The 18,264-nt window shown below is 50.9% G+C and overlaps 1 protein-coding gene across 1 annotated transcript in view; it reads right to left on the reverse strand.

The window, feature by feature from the left end:
• Window positions 1-41: 41 nt before the first annotated feature.
• The window catches only part of NAA25 (N-alpha-acetyltransferase 25, NatB auxiliary subunit), a 44,713-nt gene continuing 26,490 nt past the window's right edge, over window positions 42-18,264 (reverse strand). The window contains exons 16-24 of the mRNA XM_055147222.1: window positions 14,410-14,561; window positions 13,530-13,655; window positions 11,675-11,918; window positions 10,958-11,081; window positions 10,121-10,186; window positions 8,778-8,875; window positions 6,940-7,050; window positions 4,381-4,527; window positions 42-2,706 (exon numbers count right to left, since the gene is read on the reverse strand). Coding sequence (XP_055003197.1) covers window positions 2,584-2,706; window positions 4,381-4,527; window positions 6,940-7,050; window positions 8,778-8,875; window positions 10,121-10,186; window positions 10,958-11,081; window positions 11,675-11,918; window positions 13,530-13,655; window positions 14,410-14,561 — 1,191 coding nt within the window. The 3' untranslated portion in view covers window positions 42-2,583. The remainder of the gene's footprint in view (window positions 2,707-4,380; window positions 4,528-6,939; window positions 7,051-8,777; window positions 8,876-10,120; window positions 10,187-10,957; window positions 11,082-11,674; window positions 11,919-13,529; window positions 13,656-14,409; window positions 14,562-18,264) is intronic.

Consider the following 18,264-nt stretch of genomic DNA (forward strand, 5'->3'; position numbering starts at 1 on the left):
CCCATGTAGGTAGGAAGAGTTTCAATAAAAAAGGCCATAGATACATTGAAACCCCTTTTATATTAAAAGTTAAAATGAAAGACATCCAAATTGAACAGTGATTGCAAAATATAATGCAATTTTGAACAATTAAAATTATGAAAATATACAAAATTGATGGGAACACAGCTAGGCATTTGTACATTTTCCATTACGTGGAGAACACTAAAAATTTCTCTACCTTTTACCCACATCAGATAAATGATTTAAACTAAGTTTGCTTTGGAGATATTAACTTAGGATCTCAGTAGTATAAAAAGCAGTAATTTTTCAGTCTGTAAACAGTAGTCAGGTTTTTTTCTCTTTTTTAAATACTAATTTTCACACAGAAACAAAACCAAAAAACCCACACAGACCAGAATAGGAGCAGCAGCGATGGGTCTGGGAATTCTCTTCAAATATCAATGAATTACAATTGCTGGAGAGGGTGCTTTTTTCACTCATGTAAGAATATATAGAGAGAGATATATATATTTCCCCCCCTCCCCACTGTACACAATTTATAGTGCATGACAGTTTTCAAAAGAACAGATCGTTAAGAGACATTGGCCATTTCTGCATAATTTCATTTTTAAAAACAATTACCTCAACGTAGGGAGTTGGATCTAATCGAAATGCTATTTTTACTGGGAAAATAAGCCAAGTAACAAGTGAAGCCTAACCTCAATGTAAAACACGGTTTGCTACTAAACCCAGTAGAGGTCCGAAGTGCCCCGAGGTGAGAGTCGGCCCATGTAGGGGCCACCGGAGTGGAGGGACTGCAGAGCGGAGGCTGGAGCAGTGGGCACACACATCTGCTAGAGTGATCAGTCAGCTGACAGACTTTTTTTCAAAGAACATTTCTATTTCTATGTACAGTATTTTTGGATATTCCAAGAAACATCATTGCAAGAACACATGCCATATACACACAAAGTTCCATCTAAACAAGCCATGGTTTTATGACATTTATGATGCATTGTCATTGAGTCAGAATGGAAATCGGCCAAATTTTCAATCACCTTGTTCCTTTTGGGATGGGGTGTAACCGCTGCGGTTATCAGTTTACACCGAAAATCATTTTTTTGCGATTACTTGGACTAGGACCCACGCAGCCTTAATTCGAAAGGGAATGTAGGAAGTTTGTAAGAAATTCCCTTGGATGTTTGGTAGAAAGTTGAGATGAGGGAACAAAATGTAAAGCTTTACATACAGATTTTCAAGCTCTCTTTTAGTTGCATTTAAAAGAAGTGCATCTCGCTGTAGAAGTGAAGTAGCGAGAGCCTTTATGGTCTTCAAAAATAACCCTCCAGATGAGATGTGGAATTGCCCCCTCCAGCTCATTCCCGTGCGCTCACAGAATTACTCACTGTGACTTGAGGAACAGTCCAGAAACAAAAGCACAAACACAGAAAGGCTATCAAAGTGACTGTGGAAGTTAAACATTTTCAAGAGCGACGTTATTCTTTTTTGTCAGACCAACCTCTGAAGCTGGAGGTGAAAAATGTAAACGCCTGGTATAATTCTCAAGTTACAAAAGTCAACTGAATCTCAAAGCCCAATGGACAACATTTCTTTTGTCAGCCTACAACTAGGTTAAGTCCGTAATATACCTTTCTTCCTTCCCAGCCCGCCCCTTTAAAAAATGCTAACGTATTAAAACTATTTTCGAGCATATATATGTACATATATATGCAGACGTATGCGTGAAAATATGTATGTAAAAGCATATACATACATTATATAATATATATATCCACACGAACCAAGGACACTGGTATTGGCGTTGCCTGCATCCACCGTGTGGCCCTCTCTTCTTCCCAACAGTGACTCCCATCCTTCCCACGCGGGTCCACGACAACACACGCCCCGGCAGGCTTCTCTCTGGTCTGCACTGCTTTCCCCTTCCAAAGAGCTGCAAGCCAGCAGAAGGCCTCTGCGATTCCGCTAGGGTGGAGTAGCTCGGCCCTCGAGCTCTTTAGCCAGAAACAGGAGTGCCCGTAAGTGGCAGAACGCATCAGAGGCCCCTGGTGACTGCCTTGGGTTCTACGGGAACCAAGCAGCCGAAGAAGTTTCAAAACTAAACTGCGGACAAGGAAAAGAGCCAGCTCACAGCCACGGGCCCTCCGCTTCTGCTTCCTAAGGGCTGCAGGCCCAGGCCGGACGCCCGTGGCTGTCAGGGAAATGGCACGCCATTCAGCTGCTCTGAGGTCGATGTTTTCAGTTTAGTTTCTATTGCTGCTTTTATAGGGCACCTCCCCCCACACGCCAGAAGCTCCGGCCGTGGGACTGAGGAAAGGTGGGGTTCTCTTGGGCTGCCGTATGCATATGAACATGTATAAAAAGTGGTCAAACCCAGGTGAGGGTTCTGCTTCTGGTTTATGTACAATAATTTAATCAGTTGTATACATTTAATACCTAAAAAATTAATTCACAATCGAAGTCCTTCATGCATTTATGAGGGGGCTCTAGATTAAAATGACGGTCAGTCAGACGTAGCTTCTGCCCGGGGCGGTGGTGCCATTTTCTGTTGTCAGACTGGCAGTGCCTGTCGTTCACACTTCCTTATATTGTCAGTTTCTTTGTGGTCTCAAGTCTTTTTTTCAATAGCTCTCCGATTTCCAGAAGTGAGTGTAAATAACTACTCTGCACCTTCCCTTGCACAGTCTTTGAAAATTTTCTCTCTTCCTACAAAGGAAACAGAAATTAGTGTTGCTCAAAAAGCTTCCCGGCTCTCCCACATTCCTTGGGTGTGTCAGTCTCTCTTACTCTCCCCTCCTTCCCCTTCCTAGCCGCCTCCAAATAAAACAAACAAAAAAACCTTCCTCCAGGCTCCCGGTCAGAGCTGATAACAGATGATAACTTGTCATCCCTTTTGGTATCACTGCAAGGTCTGGGGCAGAGTCCAGCCCACAAGCCACAGAATGCTGCAGTGCAGGGACTCCCCCCACGAGCCTTGTGCTTTACATGACTCCTTCAAGTATGTTTGCTACAAGTTACATTAAGTGAAAACCAGATTCCTAGTTATTAGTTTTCATCAAAAGAAAAAGGCGTATGGGCCAAGCGCTAGCACAGTGGGGAGAGTGCTTCTGTGCACGCCACCAACCCAGGCTCAATCCCCGGCGCCCCACATGGGCCCCCGACCACCACTAGGAGTCACTCCTGAGTGCAGAGCCAGGAGTAAGTCTAAGCACTGCTGACTTGCACCAAATAAAATAATATAAAAGAAAAAGGCTTATAAAAGTTCAACATCTCTTGGAGTGAAATCACTGTTCTTGGGGATTGGGCTGTGTGTGAGCAGCAGGGCTGGAGTGATAGTGCAGTGGGTAGGGCATTCGCCTTGCACGTGGCCTACCCGGGTTCGATTCCTCTGCCCCTCTAGGAGAGCCCGGCAAGCTACCAAGAGTATCTAGCCTGCACGGCAGAGCCCGGCAAGTTACCCGTGGCGTATTCGATATGCCAAAAACAGTAATAACAAGTCTCACAATGGTGACGTTACTGGTGCCCGCTCGAGCAAATCTATGAGCAACGGGATGACAGTGACAGTGATACAGTAAGCAGCAGGAAAGTCGGATGCCCGTGAGATAATAAAGCTGAGCCCAACGGCCAACCCTGCGGGCCCCAGAGAGCACTGTAGCTAGAATGCATGGGCACGACTGAGCCCAGGGGAGGCCACTGACATTGCAACAGCCACAGTTTGGGAACTAAGGGAGGGGGAAGCTCCCCTGAGCAAAGGCCAGTGCGAGAGCCCAGTATTGTGCGGCTCAGGCGCAGAGGACAGAGACGAGTGTGCAGAGAGGGGCCAGGGAGAACACGCACGAAGGGCGCCAAGGGAGCCTGAGCCAAGCCAGCCCTGACCACACAACAGCATAAAAGATTGCACAGAAACTGCAGGTAGCAATGTTTTTTTCTAAATTTTTTTTCCCCTTTATGGGTCACACCTGACGATGCTCAGGGGTTCCTCCTGGCTCTGAACTCAGGAGTTACTCCTGGCGGTGTTGGGCGGACCAGATGGGATGCCGGGATCGAACCCAGGTCAGCTGCAAGCAAGGCAAATGACCTTCCAGCTGTGCCTGTGCTCCGGCCCGCAATGGTTCCTTCTTGGAACGGAAAACTCAGAGCTGAGAAACAGAGGAGGCGTTTCACTGTACACTGTTTTATTATCCTTTAATTTTTTTTAACCATCTGCATATTATACTCTACAAGACAACGGAAGCCTTAAACAAAGAAAACCAAACCTCTAGAGAATTTAGTTCAACACAAGAGAAAAATGCCATACACCTTTCAGCCCCGAGTCCTCTCCGAAGAGAGTGGCAAACCGTAAACCTGCCAAGAACACTTTACTGGCCCCCGCCCGCTTACCAGTGAGAGCGAAGTGTCTTCTAAAATAAGTTCTTCAAGTTTAAGTGCAATTAGATGTGTTTCAAGCCCTTTGATGTGATCCACAACATTGGAAATCAGAGTCTGAAGCCCAGTGACATAGTCTTGAAAACTGGTAAAGACGCGTGGCTGGAAAGAAGAGCGGCCAGGTGAGGGAGCGACGAACGTTTTTCCCATAAGCCAGTATCATACTGTGGAGCTATCTAATGCTACACTAACAGTTAACGGGGACAGATGGGGGAGGGGAAGCACGTGACAACAGCCAAGAACATTCTTTTTTTTTTTTGCTTTTTGGGTCACACCTGGCGATGCACAGGGGTTACTCCTGGCTCTGCACTCAGGAATTACCCCTGGCGGTGCTCAGGGGACCATATGGGATGCTGGGATTTGAACCCGGGTCGGCCGCGTGCAAGGCAAACGCCCTACCCGCTGTGCTATCTCTCCAGCCCGCCAAGAACATTCTTAAGGAGTTTTTATACTTTTATACCCTGACACTATTGATCTAGATGATTCTGTTACATAAAGAAACGTGGGGTCAGGCACAGAGATCAGTTGTAAAAACACTTGCCTTGTATTGTATCAGGCCTTGGGTTCAGTTCAAACAAACAGAAAGGAACTGGCAAAGAATGACAGCATCCAGTCCCAGGGCCGGAGCACAGTTCCGCAGGCGAGCACCTGCCCTGCGCACAGCTCACCTGGTTCCAAGACCAGCACCATGCGCAGTCCCCGAACCCAAGCCAGCCAAGAGCGCCCCTCATCCCCAAAAAACGTGTGTATGTGAATCCAGTCTCAAGACAGACTGCACATAAAGAATATCAGGATGTTTAAGTGACGGCGCTCAAAGGAATGGCTTCAAATGGATAAATGCTACTAGGATAACTAGTGACACCTTTAGGAATATAAAAGCGACAGCCGGGCCAGAGTGACAGTACAGCCGATAGGGCACCTGCCTTGCAAACGGCTGACCTGGATTTGATCCCTGGCACCCCATGTGGGTTGCCGAGCCCACCAAGAGTGATCCCTGAGTGCAGAGCCAAGAGCAAGCCCTGAGCCAACTGAGGTGTAGGTCAAAACAAAACCAAAATAAAATAGAAACATTAAAATTAATTCCAAAAAGAGTTAAATACTTCAAAGTAAAAACAGCAACTCAAGTACCAGCGAAAATAAAGGCGCTGCCTTTGTAACCGCCCAGTCACACGGCCTTTCGGAACGAGATCCAGAGGATGTGGGGGAGGCCGGGCTCTGCCAGGCCCAGACCGGGCCGCTCCGCCGGCCAGATCCCGGCACGCGCATCTGGCTGGCCTGTCTCCAGGTGTCTTCGCTAGCGGATTTCCACTCTGGAGAAGCCTGTGTGCGATCTTTTTTTTTTTTTAAATTTTTTTAATTTTTGGGTCACACCTGGCGATGCATAGGGGTCACTCCTGTCTCTGCACTCAGGAATTACTCCTGGCGGTACTCAGGGGACCCTATGGGATGCTGGGAATCGAACCCGGGTCGGCCGCGTGCAAGGCAAACGCCCTACCCGCTGTGCTATCGCTCCAGCCCCCTGTGTGCGATCTTGAACGCGTACTTCTTCCTCTCTCCCCCCTCATACTGACAGTTCCAATACAAACTTTTTTGCTTCACAAACAAAACAAAAACAAGCATACAAAAACCCCGAGTAGGGGGCCGGGCAGAAGGCACTCGCATGGCGGGAGCCCCGGGTTCGGTGCCGGCCCAGCACCGCCACAAGTACCCTCCAGCAAGCCAGGCTGGTGGTTTCTCCCCATCCCAAATTCATAATTACTATCTGGAACAAAAATATTTCTAAGAGATTACAGCATGGGGCCACTGCGATAGTACAGCAGGTAGGGATCTGACCTTGCGCACGGCCAACCCCGGTCCCACCCCGGCACCCCGCACATACAGTCCCCTGAGCCTGCCAGGAGCGAACTCTCAGGAGAGAGCCAGGAGCAGGCCCTGAGCACTGTTGGCTATGGCCCCCAAAACCAAAATATAAAATTAAAACCACATTAACAGAGCCGGTTATGTGGCTCCAACAGCAGAGGCGCTGGGTTTAGTGCCAGCCCCACAGGCCCCGCCGCCCCACCTCCTGAATCAACTAGGACGGCGAGGCCTGACTGACAGTCCCCGTGAGGACGGGCTGGGGAAGGAGGAGCTCCGACTAGCAGGCGGGCCAGAATACAGACCCGGGCTCATGGAGGAAAAGCAGCTTTACGCCACGGTGCCAACCACGGCCAAGTGAGTCAAAACCAAAAATCAAAAAGGGAATACCTGGGCCGGCGAGAGAGCAGGCAAGTGGGCATCCGCCCTGCACACAGCCAGCGCGACCCCCGGCAGCCCGGGTCCCACCGGGAGGAAGCCCTGAGCGCTGCGAGGTTGGGCCCCAAAACAAAAACAAAGATCAAAACAGAAAGGCCCAGCGGTCGTGGTGGAGAGTGGGGAACACGGCTGAACAGAGGGAGTGACGGGTCTCTCATGACAGGAAGGGCACAGGGAAAGAAACGGCAACAACTGCCACCGCAGCCCAGTCCTCATTACCATGACGATGCTCGTTTCTTTTTTCTTCTTTTTCTTTTTCTGTAGATTTAACTTATATGGTCGCAGGACACTCTCACAGTAACTAGAGACCCAAAGGATTATAGAAACTGTCTGAAAGAGAAAATTGCAAATTCACCAATCAGAAACAGGTAAATCAAGCCAGTATCAGCTCAAGGTAATGGATTAAACCAAAGAATTCTGACAGTTGTACACAAATTCATTCAGCTTTGCCTCTTCCTATTATCATTACACTGACCCAACCTTTGTAAAATGACAGTTACAGAAGTCCCTGACTCAGCCTCAAACCTATTCACCGAGTCTCACTCCGATCTTGTAAGAGCAGGATCTAGTAACGTCCTTTACACTCAGTGAAAAAACTTCCAACTGTTTTTTTTTTTCTTCCCTTTTTGGGTCACACCCGGTGATGCTCCTCAGGAGTTACTCCTGGCTCTGCACTCAGGAATGACTCCTGGCGGTGCTCAGGGGACCCTGTGGGATGCTGGGAATCGAATCTGGGTCGGCCTTGTGCAAGGCAAACGCCCTCCCCGCTGTGTTGTCGCTCCAGCCCCAAAACTACAAACCCTGGAGGCAGAGGCATAGTACAGCAAGCAGCGCACTTGCCTTGCACGAGGCCGACCTGGGTCTGATTGCCGGCACTGGATATGGTCCCCTAAGGTCCAGGTGAGAGAAAAAGTTCTTTTTATTTTGGGGCCACACCTACTGGCACTCCAGGCTCGCTCCTGGTGAGCTCAGAGGACCATGTCAGAGGATCAAACCCAGGCTGGCCACGTGCAGGGCAAGTGCCCTACCTCCTGCGGTATTGCTTTGGCCCCTAATGGCTCCAAGTTCTCTATCGACCTTCCACCTCTGCCTACTCTGCAGACCTGAATAACCTCCCTGAACTCAGGAGTGTGACCACCTCCCATACGCTCGTGCATTCATTACCTCCCAACTACCTCGAGAATTACGGAATTGTCGAGACAGAGAACAGCGCCCGAAGGAAACTTCCAGAGAGGGGTGCAAAGGAAACCAACACAACAGAAACAGAAGGCACCGAAGGTACCAGCTATGGCACTGACGCCTCCTGAGGCCACTGGGGCACCAGGTATAGCCCAGTGTCCTGACGGCGACGCCCCCTCACACCACAGCCCCACGTGTGTGCCCCATCGCCAGAACAGCACCTCGGACAGAGGCAGGAGAGGGCCCACGGGCATTGGGGACAGGATGGCTCAGAGACTTGGGGCTCAGGCTCTCGAACACCTAATTGGGGACAGCCCCGGAACACGTGAGTGTGGCCCTATATCCACCTCCCCGGAGCCCCCCCCAACCCAACAAGAAACTGAAGGAAGTAACACATAGTTAAGTCAAAAGGAGAAGGAACAGGAAACAACTAGATTTGCATTAAATCTGAGAAATCTTTATGGAGGGACAGTAAATATCAAAAAATTTTACCTAAACATAATAAATGAAATTCTCTTGGTACTTTTGGAAAGTGATGGCTAAGAAAATTACAATTAACAGGATAAATAAAATTATCCTGTTAAATAAAGGACTGGCAGGTTAAATCCAGACCTAAGGTGTCTACTGTCCGTATCATCTGTGGGGAGGGAGGCACACCTGGTGATGCCCGGGGTTACTCCGGGCCCTACACTCACAAATTACTCCTGCTGGTGCTCAGGGATCAGATGGGGTGCCGGGAAACCCGGGTCGACCTGGGCTGACCATGTGAAAGGGAAGTGCCTTACCCGCTGTACTACTGTTCTGGCCCTGTTATTTTTGAAAAATTAATCCAACAATTAAGGAAAACAAAAATGTTAAGGAAGGGAACAAAAACATACCTCAACAAAGAAGACGAGATTTTCTAAAAGAGCCGGATGTGTTTTCAAGCTACCGTCTTTAACTTCTAAGAGGTCACCTTTACATTTACTGAAGACATCTGAGAACAGAAAAATATACAAGTCTTACTCATTTTTGTTTCTAAAAAGAATAAATAAACATAAAAGGTTACTTGAAAAACACCTTTTGTTCTCCCACACTGAAACAAACCCAGTGATTATCTTTTTCTGCATCCTTTCTTCTTTCGGCAGCGCCAGGGACGAACCCGGAGCCCCACACAAGGCAAGTGTCCGACAACGGAGCCGCGTCCCCGGCAGCACGGCAGCTCTCTCCAGAGTCGCTGAGAGTGCTCGAGCCCGTAACGGGTGCTGGAGGTAGGCTGGGGGGCAGTGCCCAGGCCTGCGCGTGGCCCGCCACACTCCCTCCAGCCCCGAGCGAGGGTCCTTTTCAAGCCCTCTCGAAAACCAAGTAAAGCAAACGCCTGACGCTGCACAGCGGGACAGAGAGGCCCTGCCTCGGATCTCAGGGGACAAAAAGAAATAAAACTAAAGGAACAAATGTTCTCCAGACCCGGAAAGGCTCTAATGTCTTCAAAACGTAACCGATGGGGCTGAGGGTTGGCTCAGGAGCGAGGGGACCATACTGCGTGCACAAGGACCCTGACTCCCGTCACACGCAGGCTCCCGAGCACTGCCTGGAAGGCTCCAAACAAACAGAATGCAAGGCGGCCTGCAAATCAGACTGAAAGAATGAAAGCAGCCAAGGCGAGCCGGGCCCCATCCCTGCCCACATGTGGTCCCTGAGACCACCGGGAGCGGTCCCTGAGCACAGAACCAGGAGCAAACCCTGAACACAGCTGGGCATGGTCAAAAATCAAAACAAAAAGCCAGAAGCGTAATTATTTTCAAATCCTCTTGCACGTTATTAATTTTTTTTTTTAGGGGGAAGGTATGAAGTAGAGGGTGGGCCACACCCAGCAGTGCTCAGGGGCTACTCCTGGCTCTGTGCTCAGAGGACATATGCAGTATGGGGAATTGAACTGAGGCGAACAGTGTACACAGACACCTCACCTCCTGTACTCTCTGGCCCGGCAAGTATTTATTTATTTATTTATTTGTTTGTTTATTTGCTTTTTGGATCACACCCAGCGATGCTCAGGGGTCACTCCTGGCTCTGGCCGTGCTCGGGGGACCATATGGGATGCTGGGAATCGAACCCAGGTCGGCCGCGTGCAAGGCAAACGCCCTCCCCGATGTGCTATCACTCCAGCCCCAAGTTTTTATTTTTAAATGAAGTAAGTATCAGACGATCGGATACTCTGGGCCTCCAGAGTCCAAATACTCACCTTTCAGCTGCTCCAATAAAGACTTGAGACTGTTCTCTACTCGATCTTGGATCTCCGTTGTATCCTCTAAAATGGAATAACAGTAAAAAAAAATTTCAATTCAATTACTTTCTTTCATTAAAACGCTTTTGCAGCAGGTGTGGTGTGGGGCCCTCTCAAGCAGTGCCGGGGGCCATCAGGGCTACAACCCCTCCCCTACCCCGGCTGCAGAGATGGTCCCTGAAACCCACCAGGACTGATCCCAGAGCTTCTCATCAGAGAAAGCCAAGATCAGTCCTTGGAAGCCACACTCAGGCAAGGCCCTTCTCTCTTCTCCTAAGACCCAAAGGTAACTCCACTGACGAGGCACGCCGTCGGAGGACGGGGGACTTTTGCAATGGAGACGTGCAGGGTTTCTAAGATTCTGCACGAGGCCAGACCTGTTTAGAGCTTCGAAGTGACCAAAACACAGTAGCCTAGAGGCTTTACCACCCGAGACAGACCACGGCGCCCAGCGGGGTCTGGAACCCGGCACTCCTGCCGCTGTCCCACAGGGCTCTGCCGAGGGCCCAGCTGAGAAACTGTCCCACGGGGCACCTGTGACTCCCACTGGCCCGGCAGCCTGGACAATCTCTGCGCCACAATTTATGGCTTCACTCGAGTCAAGAACGACATCCTGCACGACCTCAACAGACCAGGGCGCTCGTCTCCTTCTGGATGAGGCTCTGTCATCCCGGGCACGCGTCAGGCCCCCAGGCCCTTCCAGGTCCCTCCTCCCAAGCGTGTCATCTGATGCACTGACAGACTCTTTTACTGACACAGACCCAGTCCACACCGTGGCCGCACGCACGCACTTGCCTAAGCCGTTGACGTCGAGCTCATAGACATCACTAAGGAGGTGGAAAGAGCTGGTCTGGCACTGAGCACAGCCGGAGCGGAGAAACCCGGCCATCCTGGAAGGCACAGGACCAAGGAAAGGGTACTGGAAAACAAAGAAAATGTGATGTGTCTCGCATCTCCCTGCAATCAAACCAGCCGAGAAAACACAGCTTACTGGCCGCTGAGCAGCCGGCAACAAACTAAACCATCAACACAGAAGTGTCCTGTCAATTTGCTGATAAGTCGTGACGAACACGATTTTGCTCTTCCTTACTTTCTAGTTTCAACATCTGGGCAATTTCTACCTACATATTTTTTTCCTGTAAATTCCGTAAGGTGGGAAAGTGTATTATTCTTTACTATTCACACACAAATTCTTATTTTTATCCTATTTTTTTGTTTTCATTGCAGGGTCACACACTCAGGTGTTAAGGTGGGGATCCTCAGACCATAGTGCAGAGGAGGCGGGGGGGGGGTGGGAAGTGGGGGTGTGGAGGGTGGGAGGGCAGTGTGGGGAGGTGGGGGAGGGCGGGAGGGAGTGTGGGGAGGTGGGGGAGGGAGTGTGAGGAGGTGGGGAGAAGGGGGGGAGGGTTAGTGTGGGAGCGGGACCAGGTCCCTGCACACGCGTGGCCAAAGGTGTCACTGGGCCACACGCCAATCCCAGGGCCCAGCTCTGCCGCGAGCGGCGGGGCGCACCTGGATCTCCCTCTCAGTGAAGCGCGCCCCCTTCTCCAGGGCCGCCTCCAGCTGCTGCAGGAGCGCGCGCAGGACGTCGATGCCGGTGCCCACGCCGTTCTCCGTGGTCTTCTCCGAGTTCTTGGGCTCGGCGGGGTGGCTGAGGCCGGGCAGCGCACTGAGCAGCCTCAGCGTCAAGGAGCGAATCCTCAGCCACATGGTCTCCTCCTCGAGGGAGAGCTGCTTGTGCTCCTCAGAGACGTCCCTGCAAGACACAGCCCCAGCAGCCCGGACTCAGCGCGTGGCCTCGAGACCGTCTACGGTGGGTTTGTCAGGCTTTGAGCGGTTCCAGCTGTCATTTCAGATGAATGATTCTGGACCACGCCAAATCACCCCCCTCCCCACCTGGGCCCCCATAAAACAAAGATGCGGGTGCAGGGATCAGAGCACAGGGGTCAGGGCGCTTCCCTGCCTGGGTCCAACCCAGATACACGCTCCTGCACCACACAGTCCCCCGGGGCCCTTGCAGACCCGAGTAGAGCTGTTTCCGCATCAACAGCAGATCTTGCTGAGTAAGACCCCCAGGGTCGCTCCAGGGCCCTATACCACCCGGGACCCCCGCCTCCAAAGGACAGGAATGCAAGACATCACCTACCAGAACATCATTTCTTCCTAAGCAACACATTTTCCTGACAGAAATACAATATAGGAGCTGAACAGAGAGTACAATGGGCAGGGCACTTGCCTTGCACGTGGCCGACCCGGGTTTGATTTCCGGCACCCCACAGGGACCCCGAGCACCGCCAGGAGTGATCCCTGAGCACAGCCAGAATAAAGCCCAAATGCCAAAAATAATAAAAATATATGATACAAAAAAATTCAAGGACTGGACAGTGCAGGGGTTTTGAATGGCTGCCAAACCTGGTTCCAATCCCCAAGCCCTGAGCATGGTCAGTGTAACGTGAAAACCAAAACCAAAACCATTTCCAATGAAGGCCAGAGCGACTGCTGGAAGGGCCGGAGTATAGTGCCACACCTTCCCCCGAGCCACACCCCCTCCCCCAGCTAATTCAAATAACTGAAAAATACAGCTAATTCAAATGACTGAAAAACAGAAATTTGTGTGTGCGTGTGGGTGTATGTGCGTGCACACAGGCATACATTTTTTCTTCCCTGCCAGAATCCCTTAAGTTATAGTTTTATTTTTTTGGTTTTGGGGTCGCACACAGCAGTGCGCAGAGTTTACTCCTGGTTCGTGCTTGGGGATCACTCCTGACAGTTCACTGGGGACCACATATGATGTGAGGAAGAGAATCGAGTCAACCGCATGCAAGGTAAGTGTCCTACCTTCTGCTCTAGTGCTCCAGCCCCAGAGCTGTAATATTTAACGCATAATCTTTTTCAGACCTATTTTCATTTATGCCAAGTCAGCATCTACACGACTGTAAAGATGTGCTGTGCGCAATTCCCTCTCTGCAGTGACCTGCTCACCCCCACCAGTCCCAATATCCCTCCACGATCCACGAAGACCCAACACCCTTTTAAGGCCCATCCCGTGTTCCCTCTGGAAACCCCCATCTGAGTGCAGAGCCCAAAGACCTCTTTTTGTGTGACTTTGCCCCCTGCTGTTTCGTGCCCCACACAGCGATTTCTCCAATCTGATTTCACAGAGGCTCGAAGGAGGGCTGAATTTCTAGCCAGTGAATCCCAACACTGGGATGAGATTTCTTTCATCTGAAGAGCTTATACTTTCTATTTATTACAGAAAACACATTATTTCTTTGTGTGTGTGTGTGTGGGGGGGGGAGTTATGTTTGGCATCTTAGATTCCCTCCAACTCTGTGAAAACGAGCAGCCGGAGGGAGAGCCCAGTCACCTGTCTTTGGGATCCCAGCTGAAGAAGACGTTCAGGTCTCTGTTATCTCGCAGGGACTCCCATGGAATGTCATCTTCTTCTGGCCGAAGATTCATTGCCTTTATACTTTCTGCTAAGCTGGTTGATCTGTGATGCAGAAGATTTATTTACGCATTATTTCCATGGGGAGAAAAGCCAGGGGAACGTTAGCTGTGGCCGTTTTACTTTAAAGCAGGAAGGGAGGGGGGCTGGAGCGATAGCACAGCGGGGAGGGCGTTTGCCTTGCACGTGGCCGACCCGGGTTTGATTCCCAGCATCCCATAGGGTCCCCTGAGCACTGCCAGGGGTAATTCCTGAGTGCAGAGCCAGGAGTAACCCCTGTGCATCGCCAGGTGTGACCCAAAAAGCAAAAAAAAAAAAAAAAAAAAGCAGGAAGGGAGATGTGTTAGTAAGAGCTGGGCGGAGAGAGGGCTCAGAAGGCCGAGCACACGTCTACATGCGGGAGAGGCCCAGGAGCCACATGGTCCCCCAAGCCCCGGGGGAGCAACCCCCAACCAGAGTCGGGAGCAGCTCCTGAGCACTGTCAAGTGTGCCCCAAAGACCAAAACACCCAAAGGAAGTGAAGTCTCCTAAAGGGTGAAACTGACCCGAACACAGACGGTGCTGCTACAGAGAGAAAGGGAAGGTGTCTTCCAACCCCAAGGAGTCACCAGGGTCACCTCCCCAAGCCCCACAACCGCAACCCCCGTGGGCAACTGAGGCGGGGGCCCCAGCGACTGCCGGGCACAACCAGGCTTATTCCGTGTCCCCCCCCAGCCCCCAACTCCCACCAGCCTTCCTGAGCTCAGGCCCACTCACACCCACTGCCCCCCAGGGGCTCTGACCCTCTGGAAGTACTTACAGATTTGCTTCAAGTAGAAGGTCTAATAACATCCGCTCGGTGCGAACTTGTGCAAAATGAAGAGAATTATTCAGCCTGTTCCTAAAAGCGATGAACTCTGGGATCTTCTCAAACGCACCATATTTGTAAGCTTGAATAATATATTCTGAGGTCTGGAAGGAAGGAAAGACATCGCTGAGAATAAATATTCCGCAGATCCGTCAATGAGAGCAAACCGTGCCAGCCCAAACCCCACAACACTCAAGCTGAAGGATGCTGAACCTTAGCTCTGCGATCCTGATGAGCCAAAGTCTATGGGGTGGGAGAGAGTGCAGCGGCTGGCCCCGCAGCACCCCCCAAGCTCCGCCAGGACGCTGTGGTCCCTGAGACCATGAGGAGACGCCCAACAAGAACATTTTTTCTCATTCTCTTTTGCTTCTGTCCTACTCCCGAGTCAGGCATCCTTTCCCTGCCCCTGCCGGTACACCGTCCGCCGCCCAGCTCTGCTCTCAGCAGCCGCCTTTCCAGTCGAGGCGACTAAAGGCTTAATTACATCAGTCAAAATTTGGTTTGTGCCAAAGTGGAAGGGATATCACTCCATGTTTGTCTGCATCGAATATGAGCTGTGTTTCATATAAAGATGTCCCGCGCATCAGAATCACCTATCCACACCACCGCCGAGAGGAAGAGAGGCAGCCCGCGGCTGTTTCCCTGAAGCTGACGCCCCGAGCACAGGGCCCCCGGCACAAGACAGCAGCACAGCAGACACCAGACGCGGAACCCGTGAACATTCATCCGAGCCCATCCCGAGGACAGAAAGACTTCCAACACAGGCTTCCTCGCTCATCCAAACTCCCCTAGACCGCTGCTGGAAAATTCCACGAAGAGAACACGCAGCCCATGTGCTGAACTAGACTGGCTGGGAAATACGGATGAAACTCCATGAACAGAAGCAAGCTAGAGAATTCCAAACGGAAATTCTGTGGCAGACAGGACGCTTGGGAAAGACCGTTCCTGGGATGTGGGCCTGAGCTGGGCGGCAGCCAAGAGCACCGAGTGCCAATGGCTGCCCAGAGTCCGTCGCGTGCCCCCACCTGAGTCGTGTCCGAATCATCTGCCCAGTAGGAAAATAGGCCAATAGTCAACAACGTACCCTCTGATACACAGCCTCGCAGGGTTCATGTCAGGCCGCGGGGTTGCGCCACGGGCGCTAATTCAACTGCATTCGAAGCGGCTTTTAAACCCCCATGGACACCTCGGCGAGCTGTTTGCCTGCAGGATCTGGAGAGATTAAAGACGGACGGACACAAGAAAATTAAAAAGATTACTTGTGATCCTGCAGGTTTAAAGAAGGACTGTCTGTACAAGCTCAATCTACCGCCTAGCTTGCTTAAAGACACAGGCACGGCCCCACGGCGGAGGCCAAGGCACTCACGCCCGTCAGCGACGGCCTCTGGTCGGGGCCAAAGCAAGGCTCCTGGACAGCCTTTGCAACGGGACGTCAGAGCGTGAAACAAAAAGCAGCTGGTCAGGAACCTACGTCCAGCCAAGAATGAGGAGACATTGATGACTCGGGTCGAATCCATCAAGCACACTTCCCGGATCTGCTCTGACTGCAGGACAAAGCCCAGGGTACCAAGTAAAGACCATTTTCATTTCTGAGTGGTGCACAGAACACCTCTTTAGAAAAAAGGCATTTTAAACTGGAAACATACAGACAGGGCAACGAAAAGGAAAGGTTGTTTACCAGACGGAGAAGCTGAGTGTAGCTGTCTGCCCCTTGCTCAGACAGTCCTTGAACGCTGCAGCCAGGCAAGGCCGGGCGGCCCCGCACACCGAGGCTAAGCCTGCACCGCGCGGGAAAGGCAAGACAGCGCCCACAGCAGCGAGGCTAGGCCTGCCCCAGAGCCCAGAGAAACGACACCTACGCAGGCGACGCTGGGAGACACACCGGAAAGGCTTCCAAGTATCCAAAAACTGTCTGTACTACCACTTACGCAACAAAGAAACTATTCAGATCCTATACGAATGAACCATGGTCACTGAAAAAATTAGTAAAATATATGAACATCGGCCCCCTGAGTAGTCATCACGAAACCATGAATGCTTTTTATAGGTAACCTTAAAAGCACAGACATAACTTTGGGAGACATGAAAAGCTCGCCTTAATTCTTGTTTTGCAGAACCTACTAGAGGTAAGAGACACCAACCAAACCTTTCCAGAAAAGAAATTCCTGTTCAGACCTTCCAATGTAACTCAGTTCCACAAAACAATGCACGACAAAAGCAAAGCACAGCTTTTCCATGACAGGTGCCTGAGCCCTCTTTAAAGCTCAGGGAGACCCGACACATGCCCGGGAGGCGGCCAAGGGGAGGGGCGCGGGGCACAGCACCACCACTGGGGAAGCGCCTCCTCGGACTCACACGGTCACGCGCTCAGCGCTAAGGAAACGGTCTACTCTCGTCCAGCGCGACTCAGGGCCCAGGGCTAAGACCTTGCCGCATCATGGTTTCTTTTTGCCTCCCCCAAAACCACTCACTGTAATTAGTTAAATCCATCTTCTTAGTGGTAAAGAAAATAGGGGCCAGAGAGAGAGAGAGAGAGAGAGAGAGAGAATATTGGGTGGGACCCTTGTCTTGCATGTGGCTGACCTAGGTTTAATCACTGGCACAACATGCGGTCCCTGAGCACCACCAGGAGTGATCCTGAGCACAGAGCCAGGAGTAACTCTTGAGCACAACTGAGTGTGGCTCAAAAACCCCATAACAAATAATAATTTATAAGTCTTTGTCCAGATCAACGGAAACCGCCGGTGAGTGTGCATGGCTCACACACACTCACATGGGCCCCTGCCACAGCCAACCATAAGCAAAATACAAGATATAAAAGCACTCAAAAAAGTGCTCCGGGGGTGGCCTCCTTTCCCACATACAATACAGTGTTGGTTTGGTTTGATTTGGGTGAATGTGGTACATTCTGTTTCCAAATCAATTCCAGATAGTATTTATGGGGGAAAAAAAATATTGAAGCTTCACTTAATGTGTCTTTACGGACCAAATCAGGAGCTTCCAGAATACATTTGAAGAATTAAATTGAATTAAATATAAAACTGATGAGAAATGCACCACTAGGTTTGGATTAATCCCTTATTTACATGTTCGACCCCATGGCAAAGCCATCTCAGAAACAAAACACGGAACCGAAGTTCGGAGAGCAAGAGAAGGCGGCAGGTCAGGCGCCCGCTGCCTGCGACTGCCCCGGGGTCACTGAGGACAGAGCCGGGGGGGGGGGGGGGGGGGGGTGCCCCGAGATACAAAGAGTAAGATGAAAACCCCGACTCTGAAGAGGCTTCTCTGGTGAATCAACTGTGTGAGCCCTTTTTAGAAACACAAAGACTGAACCATGCAAGTAACACTTTTTTGTTGCCATTGACACTTCTTTAAAACAAAGTATAAGGGAGCCAGAGCATAGCACAGCGGGGAGGGCGTTTGCCTTGCACGCGGCCGACCTGGGTTCGATCCGCGGTCCCCGGCATCCCATATGGTCCCTCAAGCACTGCCAGGGGCAATTCCTGAGTGCAAAGCCAGGAGTAACCCCTGAGCATCGCTGGGTGTGACCCAAAAAGCAAAAAATAATTAAATAAATAAATAAATAATAAAACAAAGTATAAGCCACGATACTCAGACACAGAGAAGACACACAGAACCTGCCTCCCAGCTGTCTGCTCGCCTGAGTGTCAGAGCCCCGGAGGCCTCCTGCGCGGCCACCCCAGCATCTCGTGCAGAGCGAGGGCCGCCCCCTTCTCTGGGGCAGACCTAAAGCCTGTCTAGAGTAACAGCTGAGAAGCAGCCCCCCGGCAGTGCCCAGAAACCCTC

Source organism: Sorex araneus, chromosome 9 (genome assembly GCF_027595985.1).
Source record: "Sorex araneus isolate mSorAra2 chromosome 9, mSorAra2.pri, whole genome shotgun sequence".
NCBI lineage: Eukaryota > Metazoa > Chordata > Mammalia > Eulipotyphla > Soricidae > Sorex > Sorex araneus.